This window comes from Mangifera indica, chromosome 14 (assembly GCF_011075055.1).
Source record: "Mangifera indica cultivar Alphonso chromosome 14, CATAS_Mindica_2.1, whole genome shotgun sequence".
In the NCBI taxonomy this organism is placed as follows: Eukaryota; Viridiplantae; Streptophyta; class Magnoliopsida; order Sapindales; family Anacardiaceae; genus Mangifera; species Mangifera indica.
In genome coordinates, this window is record NC_058150.1 from 8,346,330 (window position 1) to 8,363,539 (window position 17,210).

At 33.5% G+C, this 17,210-nt stretch overlaps 1 protein-coding gene across 1 annotated transcript; it reads left to right on the forward strand.

The window, feature by feature from the left end:
• The first annotated feature begins 2,240 nt into the window (after positions 1-2,240).
• Positions 2,241-5,884, forward strand: LOC123195906 (linoleate 9S-lipoxygenase-like). Its single transcript, XM_044609772.1, has 9 exons — positions 2,241-2,592; positions 2,672-2,952; positions 3,044-3,281; positions 3,359-3,700; positions 3,792-3,877; positions 4,042-4,134; positions 4,205-4,506; positions 4,631-4,894; positions 5,014-5,884. The coding sequence occupies exons 1-9, from the start codon at positions 2,367-2,369 to the stop codon at positions 5,780-5,782; spliced, it is 2,601 nt and encodes an 866-aa protein (XP_044465707.1). The 5' UTR covers positions 2,241-2,366; the 3' UTR covers positions 5,783-5,884.
• Positions 5,885-17,210: the final 11,326 nt, after the last annotated feature.

Here is a 17,210-nt window from a genome sequence, read left to right on the forward strand (position 1 = left end):
AACCTTTTATTTGATTTTACATTTTAATTAATTAAAATTTCAATTTTTTTTTTTTACAAAGATCGATAGTCAGATTTAAAAAGAATAAATTTATTTCCTATGATGTTAGTCTCGAGCTTATGGCAAAGACATTTTATTCGTCGTAATTGAAGATTCTAGACCATAGAGACATGATGGTGAAGATGTATTGAAAGCTTATCGAAAATTAGAAAAAAGCTATTATGCGATACTTACTTTAGAGACTTTCTGGCTCTAGAGAAGCATATATTTAGTGCGGTCATCATCCATTTGATTCTCTCTTATCAAATAAACTTCCAAATTCTAGTTTAGGCTAAATTGAGTTGATATACTTTCTTTTCATTAGAGTTTGCTACGGTGATAGAGGTGATGTTTAGTCACCGAATTGACGTAAAATCATAAGTGTTAGTGTTAGGGGTGAATTGTCTCAAGGTGACATTTTTTTAGATGTAGTTTTGTAAGTTATGGGTATTCACTCCTTGGGCAAATGCATGAAGGGACAATGATGAGAACGATGTTAAGCTTTAAATATTGTCTTATTTTTAGCATTGTGCCTTATTAGATATTGATAGCAAGAAGATGATTCTAGATCGTTGTCTTATGTAGGTAGATAACTTGATAACTTTTAGTCATTATCTGTTGCACATTTTAGTGTGGAACTTGATGGCGGATTCGAAAGTGCAATCTCAATGTCATACATATTAAATGTAATGGAAAACAAACATAAAATAAATTCTGAAATAAAAAATGTCTCTATGATTAAAGGATAATATTATACATAAAATAAATCAGATTTAAAATTGATACATGCATTTAAAGACTCCATCAAGCAAAAATCTACCCTAACTTCATTTTTCACTTTTCTTTAACATAAATAGGTTTCCACTTGTCCACACGAAGGCATTAGAAACATCACACAAGTGTTAGCCTAACAAGAAGGGTATGTTAGACTCGTGTCAAAGTAGATCAATTGGTGCATAAGATGTTGTAATGATCTCAAGTCTAATGATCACATGATCTATTATTCATTAGAGACACTTAGGTTACCATTTATGTATAATCCTCTAATGAGTTATTCTAGTAAACATATAGTTAACATATACCCATGTATTATATCATGTGATTACAAATAACTTTGACATTTGTAAAGCTGTTCAATATAGTGATACTCTTACCACATTATCTATCAACATAATGCTAAAGTTATGGATGTTTCTATATTGACTATTATGTGTGCTCATAAGGTCTTCATGATCAAGTTACACATTGATACTCTTATTACGGTTTTACCAATCTTAGAGCATTTATCAAGCATACATATTTACACACATGTAAACATAGATGAAGAAATGTCAATTATTATTATTAAAGCATGACATATTGTTTGAATGAAATTACAAATCTAGCCTCGATAATTCAGTTTAGAACACCCACTCTAATAATCTCTCATTTGTTGTATAACTTATTCAAATTGATGAAGTTGACTCGATATATTCTTCTATGCGAAAACCATTTTGGTAAACTAATTTGATAAATCTCTCTTTCTTTTTTCTAACCAAACAACGGTCAAAATTTCCACAAAAGCTAAATTCATATAAGTTCTTCCACAAGCTATTAAGCTTTACTTAAATAAATCATATAAAATAATAATAAAATTATATATACATATTTTTTATACATAATTCAGATATATAAATTATATATTATTATGTAATTAGATAATTTTGAATTAAAGATAAAATAACACAATAGGCTCTTAAAATTTCCAAAATATCCATGCCCCTTTCTAGTAAATTAAAACTAGAAAGTTCTACTTCAATTTTCCAGCCAAGCAACCAATACATTTTTCATAAAACCCATATTTTCATGATTTCTACTCAAACAACTACATTTTTCTATAAACTCTACGCAAAAAAAACCATACCAAACAGACCTTAAATTTGCAGCCTTTTTAACTCAGAACTAAAATTACATCTGAGAATCTAAACGCTAATATACATCATCCGTGTTACTGAATTTAAGAATGGATTCCTAAATACTTTGGACAATGCAGTCTGTCTATGCTTTTTACTCTGTGTGGAGAATGAATTCTTCTTGTCAGATGGGTAATAATAATGATTTGTCAATGATTAAAATTTAACTAAAAGATTCTAAATGCAAAACCCACAAAGCTGGCCATGTAGATTCAAAGTTGAGAACAACAAAACCTGACAAACAAGCAAAGGATTTCATACAAACCTCAAATTCTAAGCAAGAACAAAACTTCTCTTTATAAATTCTAATTGAATGTACAGCCATTCTTCTCACCAATAACAATCTATAGATTCTGCAGAGTTCCATTCAGAAAAATGACCACCGAACACCTTGGCCTGTCCCCATGTACTGCCCTGCAACAGTGTCTTAATGCTGTTAAAAACAAACTCAACAAAACCTCTTCTCCGGAAGCTGCTTCTGCTTCTGCCTCGAAACAATCCATAATCCACGGAACTATTGTTATCGACCATAAACCAGGGCATTCAGGGGCTGGAAAATCAGCTTGCATTCAGATTTATAGCAGCACGGTTATTGACCAATGTAAGTTTTAATGCTTTACATAACAATCAATTTTCATCGATAACCTGGTGATGTTTTCTTTCCATATTTCATATTATAGACACTGGAAAAGGGCAGTTGAGTGAAAAGGCGTACCTGAAGAAAAAAAAAAGTCACAAGCATGATGGAACAAGAACAACTTCTTATACAATCAAAGTTAATGTGGAGCTTGATTTTGGAATTCCCGGAGCGTTTGTCATAGAAAATCATCAGAAGCATGAATTTTTCATTGAGTATGCTACCCTCCAGGCTTCTGAAAATCAGAGTATCTATTTTGATTGCAGGTCTTGGGTATACCCTATGAAACAAACTGAAAAAAATCGTATTTTCTTCTCAAACAAAGTAAGTGTGAATTAGGTCTATATAATTGGAGGCTTGCCTGTATAATGCAATTTAATATTACATTACAACTCATGTTTCTGTTTTATGCTAGGACTATCTTTCAAACAAAACACCTCTTGCTCTGGTGGATCTGAGGGAGCAAGAGCTTGACGACTTGAGAGGAGATATTATTGGAGAGAGGGAGGAATGGTATCGTGTCTATGGCTATGATCACTATAATGATCTTGGCGATCCTGATAAAGATCTTGAACTTACTAGACCTGTCATAGGCGGGCGAGCAATTCCATATCCTCGTAGAGGAAGAACTAGTCGCCGAAAATGCAGAAAGGGTATTTAGCATTGCTTGTCCAGTGCATATTAATTTATCAATGGTGAAATTTTGTTGATTGATCACTTGTTTATATAGATCCGTACTCTGAGAGCCGGACGAAGCAAATGAACTTCGATGTATACGTCCCTCCCGATGAGAGATTTAGCCCTAAGAAACTATCTGAATTTATAGGAAATGCAACAAAAGCTATTGCACATTTCGTTATCCCAGAGGCAAAATCCTTGCTTCATCCTGAAGATTCCAGTTTTCAGTCATTTCAGGAGATAAAGGAATTGTTTACCAGAGAAAAAGGCCAAAAAGTTGAGGAATGGTTGCTAGAGAAAATAAGGAAAGTAGTACCTGAACATCTTGTCAAGCAAATTATTCATGCAAGCAAAGGGAATCCCCTGACGTTCCCATTGCCTTCAATAGCAACAGGTATGTAGCCAAGCCTATGCAATCTTCAATTCTAATTATAAAGATTCATAAGCCAATAATATGATTTTGCATTATGTTTGTTGTTGTATAGACAATGAGTTTGCATGGAGGGAGGATGAGGAGTTTGGGCGCCAAATGCTTGCTGGAATCAATCCTACACGAATCCGCTGTATAGAGGTATCCACCATTAGATCACCAGTTAGACTACAACTATTGAACTTTGCATATCCATGAGCGAAAAACATAATGTAATTGTGACTGAAGTAAGAGTAATACCTTATAACAGTATTTGGGACATGTAGCACAACACTTTAATGTTGCAGTTTTATGATTCCTTGCAGCATTTCCCATTAAAAGGAAAAGGAGGAGAGAAAATCAGTTCAATAACAGCATCACACATAGAGAACAGCCTTGATGGCCTGACAATTACCCAGGTAGACACATCCCTTTCCCCTCTTCACACTAAATTCTAAGATGTTCAAATATAACTTTCATGCATGTCAGGCAATGCAACAATGGAGAATATATATCTTGGATCACCATGACTATTTGATGCCTTATTTGGACAAGATTAACTCAAAGGGTAATGCATGTGCTTATGCGTCCCGGACACTAGTGTTCTTAAGAAATGATGCAACGTTGAAACCACTGGCAATAGAGCTGAGCTTGCCTAAATCTAATGATGATGACGGTTTCAACAAAGTTTATCTTCCAGCAAAGGAGGGCACTGAAGGCGCACTTTGGCAACTTGCCAAAGCTCATGTTTTAGCTAATGACTCAGCTCATCATCAACTAGTCACTCACTGGTAAGTTCAAAATATTTCTGCAAAAATTAAAAAAAAAAAAAAAACTGTAACTGTAATTCTCATAGTTACTATATCCCATTTCCTGCTAACTTTCAGTGTACTGAATACATGATGTATTTTCCAGGTTGTATACTCATGCTGTAATCGAGCCTTTCATCATTGGTATGAAAAGGCAGTTAAGTACGATGCACCCAATCTATCGGCTATTGGATCCTCATTTCAAAGATACCATGCACATAAACGCACTGGCTCGGACTGTACTCATAAATGCTGGTGGAATCTTTGAGAATATATTGTTTCCTGGAGAAATTTGTATGCAGTTGTCTTCTGAGTTGTATAAAGAGTGGAGGCTTGATGAACAAGGCCTCCCGATGGATCTTCTTAAAAGGTATTCATTCTCATCTCAATATTATTTGAAAGTTCAAACCATTATAAACTGACACACTTATAGATATTGGCATGCATCGTTTCCATACTTTCCTTATCCTTAGGCAATAATCTTTTCAGGCGTATGGCCCTAGAAGATCAAGATAGCCCCGTTGGAGTTAGACTTCTCTTCCAAGACTATCCCTATGGTTTAGATGGACTTGACATTTATGCTGCAATCCAGACATGGGTTGTAGACTATTGCTCAATCTTCTACAAAGATGATGAAACCCTCAGGAAAGATGAAGAAATTCAAGAGTGGTGGTCAGAAGTTCGAAATATAGGTCATCCTGATAAGTGGAATGAGTCATGGTGGACTGAAATACAAATTGTGAAGGACTTAACACGCTTTCTAACAGCAATCATTTGGATTGCATCAGGCCTTCATGCTGCAGTTAATTTTGGACAATATGCATATGCTGGTTACCCTTTGAACCGTCCTACGCTATGTCGAAAATTCATTCCACAAGAAGGGATGATTGAATTTGGTGAGTTCCTAAAAGATCCGGACAAATACTTTCTTCAGACATTACCAAACAGATTTCAATCAGCTGTTAGTATAGCATTAGCAGAAGTCCTCTCGCGGCATACATCTGATGAACTGTACCTGGGTCAGAGGCCACCAACAAATTGGACAGACAATCAGGAGGTCCTTGAAAAATATGAAGAGTTCAAAATGAAGCTCAAAGAGATAGAGGAAAAAATTATGGAGAGGAACAGTAATCCAGAGTATAAGAACAGACTGGGACCTGCCAAGATACCATACAAACTTCTGAACCCAGATTCATCCAATGACACACACAAAGAAGGCATCACTGGAAAAGGTATCCCTAATAGCATATCCATTTGATGTTATATTTTCAATGTAATTTAAACTATGCATTCAAGTAAAAGATTATGTTGTATATGTAGTTTGACAAATATATTCAATATGATTTCTCCATTATCAGCACTCAGCAATACATTTCTCTGTATTTACTATTATCTTCATATCGTCTAGTTGCAATGAACACATCTGATATACAGGGTAAAGGCCCAATTACTGGTTTTCTGTCAGCACTAAGATTAAGAATGTGTTATATCACATTTTTTTAATTTAACATATGATGACTTCACTTGCATGAATTTGGAACACTTGAAAATTCCAGAATATTGAAAAAATACTTACAGATTATAAACTCAAGAGCAGACATGCATGTGTGCCAACTATCTTTGATCAACATACTGTAAAGGGACAGGAAATTAATTCGGGAACCTGTATAAAACATCTTATAACCAAGAGGCTTATATGTAAAACAGGGAAATTTGGACAAACGCTATCCTTTTTGAGCATGTGGACTATCTTAGAAATAGAAATAGAAATTGCAATTATAGTCAGATTATAATGATCAACATAACCCTTCTCCATAATACCATCAATCAAATTCAGAGGATTAAAATCTCAAGCGCTAGCAAGTGACTTTATAGAAAGATTCAAGGACAGAAATCACCATGCATAAAAAATATAACTGATTTCCATTCCAAAATCCCAAAACTGAAATAACTTTTGCATGATAACCGGTTTGGAAAAAGGCACAGAAAAAAAAATTAACAAAACAGCAACCTTCAGATTAGAGATCTCAGCAATTATATCTTTAACAAGTTCATCTTATCCAGTAAGTAAAAAAGTTCAGCCACACATACTAGTACCATAAGAGAATAGAGATCCATGAACAAAATATCAATCCATTGACTAAAGGAGTTTTGGAAAATTTCAAAACGACAAGCCATGCCACTGACAGTATACATACAAGTTGAAAGACAAAATACTACAATTGACCAATGCTTAGACACAACCAAGTAGATAACTATAAACGCATCACTATCATGCTTAATTTGTAGATAATTATTCCACATTTTGCAATTTAAAGTGCTCATATTAAAATTCATAGAATCCAAAGCTATATGAAACAGAAACAGAGAGGAAACAGTTTTCAACCACCAAAATGTAAATTCTTGCATGAAAATATTTCCCCAACTCAAAAAGCAGGGCTATGACCATTCTCTGCAGATCGTTACTATGCATGGCCAGGCATACGAATGTTTGTTCAAAACTTGAGGCCTACAGTTCCGTTAGGTGAATTTAACATCTTAGTATCTAGAAAAACAGAAGCATTACAGCTTATAAATACTTCAAGTTGTAGATGATATTGATTCAGAAAACTAAGGCCAATTTTGTCACAAGTTCTATGTGCTTTGCTCTTTGAGAGAACAAATTTGTCTTGTAAAATGGTTAATGATATGTTTTATCCATTATAAGCAATCAAAAGATACCCAATGCAAAACCCACAGAACTGGGCACTTAGATTCAAAGTGCAGAACAGCAAAATCTGACAAGCAAGCAATGAAATTGATACAGAGGAAGTACATAACGTTTCTTTATAAATTGTATTTGAATGGCTGTTGTTTAGCAATTCTTTTCCTCTATGAAACTATTCTTCTCACCAACTGCAATCCATAAACTTCTATTTCATATTATAGTTAGCTGAAAACTAATACTAATGCACCAATCTATTTGTTCTTTCACATCAAATCCAATTCTAATTATGACTTAAGTAAGAACAACACCCTTCAAGTTGTCCTACTATAAAACTAAAGAGGATAGGTAAACAGCTCAATAAAAGAATGTGTTAGGACTCACACATATTTTTCCTGCAAGAAGAGGAATCAAAGAAAGGCGGCAGCCTCAAAAACACATGGCAACGGCAGACTGGAACAGATGGCAACTCCACAGATGCAAGGACCACCAGAATCTGAGGAAGGAGTGGCATTGCATGGGAAAAGTTGGCTGCTATGGATGATAAAGGCAGCAGACAGGAGATAGAAAAAACAGCCGAATATTCAGAAGAATTGGGGAAGGAGTGAAGGAGAGTGCTAGCCTCTTGAATTGCCTAGCAATCACAGGATTTTGTAGGATTTTATATGATCTAGAAACACTAGAAATTATATGAATTTGTATTGGGTTATTGTAATGAACTATATTGTAATTTTCATCGGCTTCCAATAATGAAATGCATGAGTATATTTCCAGCGTTTGTTTCTCATGGCTTATTTAACAAAAACAGAAAAATAAAATTAAAAATATAATAAAAAAAATTATTCCATTAATAAAGAGTTATAGAAGTAATTTAAACAATTCAAAAAGTTCAAAACTTCTCATTTTTTGACCGTTTGAAACATTAGAAACCTTCCACAATAAGTTAAAAGTAGTTGCACTCAATCCTAACATTTATCTCCCCATGAAAAATTATATTATTGTCAATGTGGGTTATTTTTTCATATATATTATTTTTTTGAATTTTTTCCCCTTTTTTAATTTCTTTTTTATTTTTCATTGTTTTTGTCACTTTTCTTTTTTTTTTAAGTACATCTCATTTTTCTTGCCAAGTTACCCCACTCATATATAAATAAAATTAGGTACACTCACTTTGAATATAATAATTAGTATACATTTAATATGTGTCATTATGTGATTGAGTGATTTTGAATTAAAAATTTAAGTAACATCCAATTACACAATGACACATATAAATATATATCTATTTATGTATTCAAAATAAATACATATAATATTACTCCTCATACATTTCTCAACTCACACTTTTTTTTATAATTTTTTTTACACATATTATCCACTTTTTTTCAATTTCCCCACCCACTTTCCTCTTCATTTCGCAATCCTAGCTCTATCCACCACTTGTCTACCTTATATATATATATATATAATAGATCAAAGGACTTATTCCCCCACAAACTATGTTGTTTCCCAAGTTTCCCCTCTTTAACTTTGAAAATTCTAAATACTTACTCATGACTAATTAAAATTAACAATTCTAAGGATAAAATCATCATTTTATCTATAATATTAAAAATAAACTAAAATATAATCTACTTTTCCTCACCTAAACTTTAAAAAATAAAAGTTTTCCCCTAAGCCAAGTTTTAAAAAATGACAGTTCTCTCCTAAGGTTTAGTTTCCAAATCTCCAACCTCATCTTTGGTGCTATTGTTGGTGGTCTCTCCCTCCCAAAGCTTCTTCTCCCTTCAGCGGTCTCTCTCCACTCAGTTAGATACCCGATTGACGTCCAATGAAGTTTGGGAGATGACAGGAGACAAAGAGCTTTCTCTTCCCAATGAAACTCTTCATCTTTCGTCATCTCCCAAGCTTCATTAGATGCTAATCAAATGTCCAATTGAGTAGAGGGAGACTACCAGAGGGAAAGGAAGCTTCGAGAGGGAGAGGCCGCTAGCAATAGCATCGGAATGGCACCAAAGATTTGAAAACTAAACCTTGGGGAAAACTGTTATAAACTAAACCTTGGGTTAGGAAGAAACTTTTATTTTTTAAAGTTTAGGGGGGAAAAAACATAAAATTTTAAGGAGTTAAAATTCCATTAATTTTAACCATCTATGAGTGGGTAAATAAAATTTTCAAAGTTAAAAGATAGAAACTTAATATTAAAGGATAGTTTGGCTGGGAAATAGTTATTCAGTCGTAATAATAATAATAATAATAATATTCGTCACCACATTTTTCTACCATCTATCCCTTTTTTCTTTTTTTTTTCTTTTCTCTCTTCTTCTTTCTTCTCTCCATCTTCCCACAACTGTCCAATCCTTTATTTTTCTCTCTCCTCGCGTCTTCTCTCTGTCTTTTCTCTAAATTTTTTCTTCCTTCACATTTTTGTCAGACTTTCTTTTTTTTCCTCAATTTTTTCCAATCATTTCTTGGCATTGACTCTGACAACTCTTTAGGTCTCTAGTCGTCGTTTTCCCTTAAACTAACATTTTTAGTTGTGGATCTTCCCTTTGTTTGCATCGATCTCACCTCCAACTATAACTTTTCAACTTTTTGACAATCTTTTGCCGATGTTCTTTTGCTTGTTGATTAGTCCCCTTTTTAGATCTACTGTTTTAATATCATTTGATAGAGCTTTATTACTTATTCAACAAAAACAAAAAATTCAAATACAATCAATATAATAAAATATAAATTATTTCATTAATAGGGTTTACAAAGATAATTTGGACAATTTGAGGAGTTAGTGACCTCTCATTTTATAGTCGTTTGAGGTATTAGAGACCTCTCACAATTGATCAGAAGTGGCTACGCTAAAAACTAAACCATAATAATTTTTTTCTTTCCCCCATTTGCAACCCGGGTACCCTTTTTATAATAAAAATTATCTTATGGATTGAAGACAAGTGTCTCAATCCTAATAGTTTCTTATTCACTATTTGATTGAATTGTGTTGCATTGTGTGGTGAGTGAGGAGTTTCATATAGGGGATTTTGCTAGGACTAACATGTATATGAAGAAGAGAGGAAGGAAAAGAGTTATGGATACAAGTAGCAAAGTTTTAGAGGCAACAGGTGTCAAATAACTAGCAAAGGGGTATGTAACAGACAAGCATAAAGAAATTATGGACAAGCAACCAAATCCACATCAGGGGACCATAAGGATATCCATTATTGAGGTGGCCAAACAAGAGAGGAAAGGTAGTTATGGAGAGAAAAATGAAGAAAAGGACCTCGGAAGGGAATTAACAAAAGAGAAGAAAATTGTAAAGAGTGGAGGAGAAAAAGAGCACTAACCTATCAAAAGTTAGTTGGGAGAAACTGTTGTGTTTTGAGAGTTTATTGTGTTTTTTGCAATTATGTTGCTTTTGATGTAAAGAAATGCAATATTGAACAATAGAACTCTTTATTTGTATTTTTGAAAAATCACTCAATAAAAGTATTAGTTTATATACAACTATTATGGCAATTGAGTACATTCATTATTTCATACAACAGTAACCATATACATGTTCTTCATATTGCTTATTCCAACACTAGTCTAGAAACAAGAATTGCAGTAGGTGAGGGCCAAATTCAATAGGACATCTTTAAGTCTGTATTATCATAATATTAGATAATGATGAGGATGGAAGTCAAGGTAGATAGTCTTAAGGCAGACATGATAGTGGTCAAGGGAAAATGGAAATGACTTCAAAAATGAGGGAGATGAATTCCAAGATGGAGAATGTAAAAACAAGTGTAAAAACTAGGATAGGATACCCTCATGAAGTCAGGGAAATGATGATATACAAAAACGAAGAAGATAGGGCAAACTTCGATAGACCAAGATTTATTCCCCTTATATTCTCCATCTCCCCCCTATGAGAAAGAGATCTACACCCCCTCTAACAAGAACTAAGAAAGAGATAAGGGAAGAAGAGATGACTGATGGAGAAGGGTGAAAGGAAAAGTTCTAAGAGGGAAACGTTGAGATACTTTTTATCGCTAGTTGGAGTTGTTTGTGTTTTAATGGTAAAGGTGTCATCAGTTGGGTGTTTAGAGTGGAGTGATATTTTTAGGTTAATCATTTGTCTGAGCGAGAGAGGTTGACAACAATTGGAGTATGCATGGAAGACATTGTTTTAAACTAAATTCAATAGAGAGAAAAGCAATAACCTTTGTCAGGCAATGTTAGGACCAATATGTATGTGAAGAGGAGAGGAAGGAAAAGAGTTATGAATACAAGTGGCAAAGCTTTGGAGGTAATAGATGTCAAATAGTTGGCAAGGGATCGTACAACAAACAAGCAAAAAGAAATTGTGGACAAGCAAACGAAACTAGATCAAGGTACCACAAATTTGTTTATGGGTTTAATGGGTTATTATCAGAAGTTTGTAAGAGGTTATAGAAGAATTTTCAAGCCACTCACTAGGTTACACAAAAAGAATGTCGTTATATGGGATGAAAGAGCTACAAAGGCTTTTGAGGAGAAAAAAGCCATGACTTCCGTTTTGACACTTGTGATGCCAAATTAACAAAGGAATTTGTAATTGAGACAAGCGTCATGGGTTTAGGGTTGGGATCACTTTCATTAGCAAGACATTTTCTATTAGAAATACAAGGAAATCAATACACAAAAGGGATTTAATGGCCATAGTGATGATGTTCTAAAAATGGTGACGTTATTTGTTAGGTAGGCATTTTAAGGTGAGGACAAAATAATGAAGTTTGAGGTTCTTTTACAAATCAAAATGTTATTGAAAATTATCAACAAAATCAGGATATGAAGATGTTAAACTATAACTTCAAAATTCAGTACAAATTGAGGTGCAACAAAAAGGTTGCCAGTGTCTTGTATCGTAATTCAGGTTTTAAGGTTTTAAAGAAAGATGTGAATGGTGATTGTTACTCGAGTAATGGGTTTGGAATAGGGTTGGATTCGAGGTGAGCTTTTTCGGGCTCGAAACAAGCCTGTTATAAACAAGCACGAATACAAACATGAGCTTAAGCAAAAATCAGAAAACGAACACGAGTCCGAACCCGAACAGGGTAGTACTTGGCTCGATTGGCTCGGCGAGCTGAGTTGGGCTCGCTAGTTAAGTTGGCCTTCATTATGTTGAGTTGGGCCTTATATTATCCACAGTGATTGTTGTTAAAAAGCTTGCTTTTGATGGCCTTATATTGCATTAAAAAATGTCACCGTTTAGGGCCAATTAAACTACACTAAACCCAAAAAAAACTTAACATTTTCTTCTTTTCTTCTTCCCATTTCTCCAGAACCGTAGTTGCCATTCAGACTCCTACATTCGTTGATAGTTTAAATTGTTCAGCCACCACGATTGCAATACCATTCAGCCACCGACAACTACGAAAACGTCCTGATAGTTTTTGTTTTTGGTTAATTTTTTCAGCTGAATATTCTTTCATCTTTCTATTATTGACTTGGTTTTTGCTTTGTTTCATTTTTGAACTTTTTTTTAAAAGGTTCATAGTTGGTTGTGAAGTTGTTAAAACACCTAGAAATTGAGTAATATATGATCAATTCTGATTATAAAGTCTTCTGTTAATCTCTTTACAGAGAAAGGGGTTTCAGTAAGATTCAACAAGATTTTTCTAGATCTTATGAAGTTTGTAATTCTGAATTTCTTTTTTATTTTCAATTTCTTTATTGTTGCTAGTGTTTAATCTTTTTGTTGCGAGTTTGGTATTAGTTTTGATGTTTTTGCGGTTTTGATTTGATTTGTTGGTGGTAGAGAAGAGAAATAAAAGTTGCTACTGACTCGTTTGTCATTTGTTGTGGTGTTTTGGTCTTTTTGTTTCCACGAGATTTACGTTAAAGATTGAGTGTTGAAAAGTTCAAATCCTTACTAGAGAAACCTTTTGCAAATCTCTTCTCTCCTCTGTTTTTCAAAGGTAATAGAATTTCCCATTCTATTTTGTATATTAATTGTTGATGAGCTTAGAACCTGAGCGTAAAGCTGAGCTGAGCGAACCTGAGCTAGTAGATATGAACCTAAGTTAGGTGCAAGCCAAACACAAACACTTAAATAATAAAGCTAGCCGAACACGAACATATGTTTTGACGAGCTCGGCGAGCTCGAAACGAGCTCGAGCTGAACCATGTTCGGGCTCGGCTCAGCTTGTGTCCACCCGTAGTTTGGATGGTATTGACCAAGAGTCTAAAGATGAACAAATCCAAGGTATAATTCAAGACTTGCTATGTAATCCAAATTCGTTATGATGGATATGGAATAAAAAATACATGTTATTACACAAGGGCAGAATGGTTCTCTTTAAAATTAAGCCTATATTTCTAAATTCTTGGTTAAATTTCATTATTCTCCATATGGTGGACATTTGAGTTTTTTCAAGCTTTAAAAAGATAACAACGGTGTTGTTTTGGGAAGCGATGAAATTTAAAATTAGAAAACATGTAGTGGAGTGTGAGACATGCCAATGTATTAAATACAAAGTTAGTACGCTAGTGGGTCTGCTCCAACCTCTACCAATACCTTCCAAGGTATGAGACGACATTTCAATAGATTTTATAATAAGGTTACCTAAGGTGGCAAGTTTGGATACTATCTTAGTCATGGTCAATAAGTTAATGAAGTACTATAATTTTTTAGCACTACAATACCTTTTCACAACAAGTAGCCTAAATGTTTGTCTAAGAGGTAGTAAGGTTACACAACTTCCCTCACTCAGTAATTTTAAATGGGGACAAATTATTCTTGAATCAATTCTAGGATGAAATCTTCCAGGTAACAGATAACACTTTAAGGTTTAGCTCAACATACCATCCCTAATGCAATGACTAGGTAGAAGTAATAAATAGGAGCTTGGAAACGTACATATGTTGCTTTTGTTTCCAACAGACTTGACAGTGGCCAAAATGGTTATCATGGGTTAAAGATATAATGAAAAAGTTTGCAAATAAAGGGAAAAGAGAGATCTAATTCAAAGTGAGGGATTAGGTTTTCTCAAAATGCAATCCTATTGTTGGCCACATGATTTGATTAAAAACTCAATTCAGATTTTTATGGGCCTTATGAGATATTGGAGAAAATTGGCATAGTGGCATATTTGTTGTCGCTACCATCCATAACTAAGATTCATCATGTTTGTAATGTGTCCTACTAAAAAGGCAAGTTGGTCAATCATAATTAGTTAACCAATTCCAAAGTGTATGGCCAAAAATAGAGAATTTGAAGTCCTACCCTTTGAAGTTTTAGAATGTTATTCGTCTCAAGAAGAATTGGAAATTTTTGTGAAATAGAAAGATTTGTCAGATTATGAAAGTTCGTGGGAAGTTTTTACAACTTTTAGACACCTTTTTCCTCATTTTCACCTTAAGGACAAGGTGTCTTAGGATGAGAAGGGTAATGTTAAAACTCAAATATATGTTTCTTGCAAGAAAAGAAACCAAAGAAAGAAAGTAGCCTCAGAAACAAATGGCAATAATAGACTAGAATAGATGGCAATTCCATAGATGAAAGGAACCACTGAAATTGGAGGAGGGATATGACATTTCATAGGAAAAGTTAGTTGTTATGTATGATAAAAGCAACATATAGGACAGAGAAAAAAGTAGTTGAATATTTAGAAGAATTAAAGAAGGATTGAAAAAAAGTGTTGGCCTCTTGAATTGCCTAGCAATCATAGGATTTCATGGGATTTTATGTAACCTAGCAACACTAGAAATTATATGAATTTGTGTTGGGTTAATGTAGTGAACTCTAGTATAATTTTGATCAATTTCTAGTAATGAAATGAAGAAGTATATTTCCAAAGTTTGTTTCTTATTCATTGTTTGATTGAATTGTGTTGCATTGTGTAGTGAGTGAAGAATTCTATACAGAGGATTTACTAATGAATAGAAGGTTTAAGAAGAGAGGATTTCTGGAAGAGAAGAATTGTCTAAGAACTTATCAAAACATACAGAGAAAAGCCTTGTTAGTCTAACTATTAACAAGGTTGGTAGATTTCTTCTCTTTCTTTATATCAAATTTCCAATCAATTAACAAGTTTTTTGTTATTTAGATCACAATACTCTGACTATTAAAATATCTATAACAAAAACAATTTCAATTATATTGTAACACCAACAAGTATATCAAAGGATATTTTTATCTTTCTATTATATTTGAACTTGAGGTATTTAAAATAGAATATTTGTTGTTTAAAAGTAGGGACGAACTTGCACAACAATGGTGGACACCATTCATGCCTTGAGAATGGTGGATCTGTCATTTCACATTGATCGCATGAAAATGGTTAAGTATGAAGGGATAATGATCATGATGTGAGAATGCACGCCCATTCATCAGTTTAATTAATTTGAATTAGATAAGAAGTCAGTAACCTGGTGATTTTAGGATATGCCTTTAATTGTATAAATAAAGGAACAACTATTCATTAAAGAGGAACTATTGTTCATGGCATTATTTTGGTAAAATAAAAAGAAGTTATGCAAGTTATTTAGCACAGTTGTTTATTTTGCATTCTAGAACCAAAAGTATGAGTTGAGAGGGAGATTTTTATATCAATTTAAGATGTCAGATGCAACCTTGCCACATGATGATTATGCTATCGATGAAAGTAAGGTAAGTACAATGACAAACTTATAATTTTCCCAGGGATTGATTGATTGATATATTGATTTGGTGTTTGGTTCTGAGATATATAAAGGATACTAGATATACTAATGTTTATACTACTATGAATGAGTTTAATTGGAATTAAAGGTTGTAGATTGTTGAATTCAAATATTAGATGTTGTATTTGCTATGGAAACTTATAATCAACATGATCTATTTATTTAATATGTATTTTGGAGTTTATTGATAATGAGGAAGCATGTTAGGGTGCCTAGAGACTTGTTTGGATGAATATACATGTATGGTTTGCAATATTTTGGCCAAAAAACATAACAACCCATAGATAAAAAACTTTTAGATGTTGACGAATGACTGTCCCTCCATGAATGAAACGTTTGTTCATCTTTGTTCATAACAATAATTCCTTATGCCTTTAATATACGTTTATTTTTGGGTTTCAGCATGAATGGTTATTTGGTATCAGAAGAACAACCATTCATGGTGTTTTAGGATGAACAATCGCTATAGACATGAACAATCAAATTTAACATCATTAGCATGTTATTAGTCAAAGGGTTATATGAATGGTATTTTGGGGTAAGAATGGATATTCGTTCATGGTTAATATGAAAAGAATGAAAAGTAAGGGTTATGGATGCTCGTTCGTTGGGAGAAAATACAATTTTACCCCTATATTTATGCTAAGAAGGAGATAGGTATAGAAAGACCCTAATAAAGACAAATTAAGTTAACCAGATATTGTAGAGATATACATCAAATGAGTCACTAGTTATGTGTAATATGACGTTATATGTGATAAAAAAAAGACAATCCAAAAGATATAGGTACTCATGAGATGTTTCATACAATCGATGTTGGGACGTATTAGCAACTTATATTTGTGTTGAGGTGCATGGTAAAGAAGAGTTGCATTATTTTATTCCTCACGTGGTCAATGAGATGCATCACGTACATGTTCCAGAATGATAATTTTCATTAGCACTCTCATAACTATACGTACATGGTAAGAAAAAAACTATGATTTGATTTCTCGTGTGACTAGGGTACCAATTGCTTTAAGCCCAACCAACATTGTGTTGTATGCACATTAATGATAAACATTTGTGATGTCATATGCTTTCAAATGACATCTAGGATGTCAATGTTCAATTACGACAATAGTCATCAAGAATGATATCGCTAATATAGTTATGGCATAACTATGCCAAAATAAGTCGGATGGGCATATGAGATGCTGAGGAAACATTTGAAAGTACCACTTGACAAAAATTGGAACACTAATTTTGGATTGTCATATGTCAAGTGTCAAAAGGTCACCTACTTATTGAGTATTTATCA

Excerpts from the sequence above, each read along its gene's own strand:
- LOC123195906 (XM_044609772.1), top strand. The coding sequence starts at position 2,367 with ATGACCACCGAACACCTTGGCCTGTCCCCATGTACTGCCCTGCAACAG. Across the intron at positions 3,878-4,041 it reads CACGAATCCGCTGTATAGAG|CATTTCCCATTAAAAGGAAA; the intron begins GTATCCACCATT and ends GATTCCTTGCAG. Across the intron at positions 4,135-4,204 it reads ATGGCCTGACAATTACCCAG|GCAATGCAACAATGGAGAAT; the intron begins GTAGACACATCC and ends CATGCATGTCAG.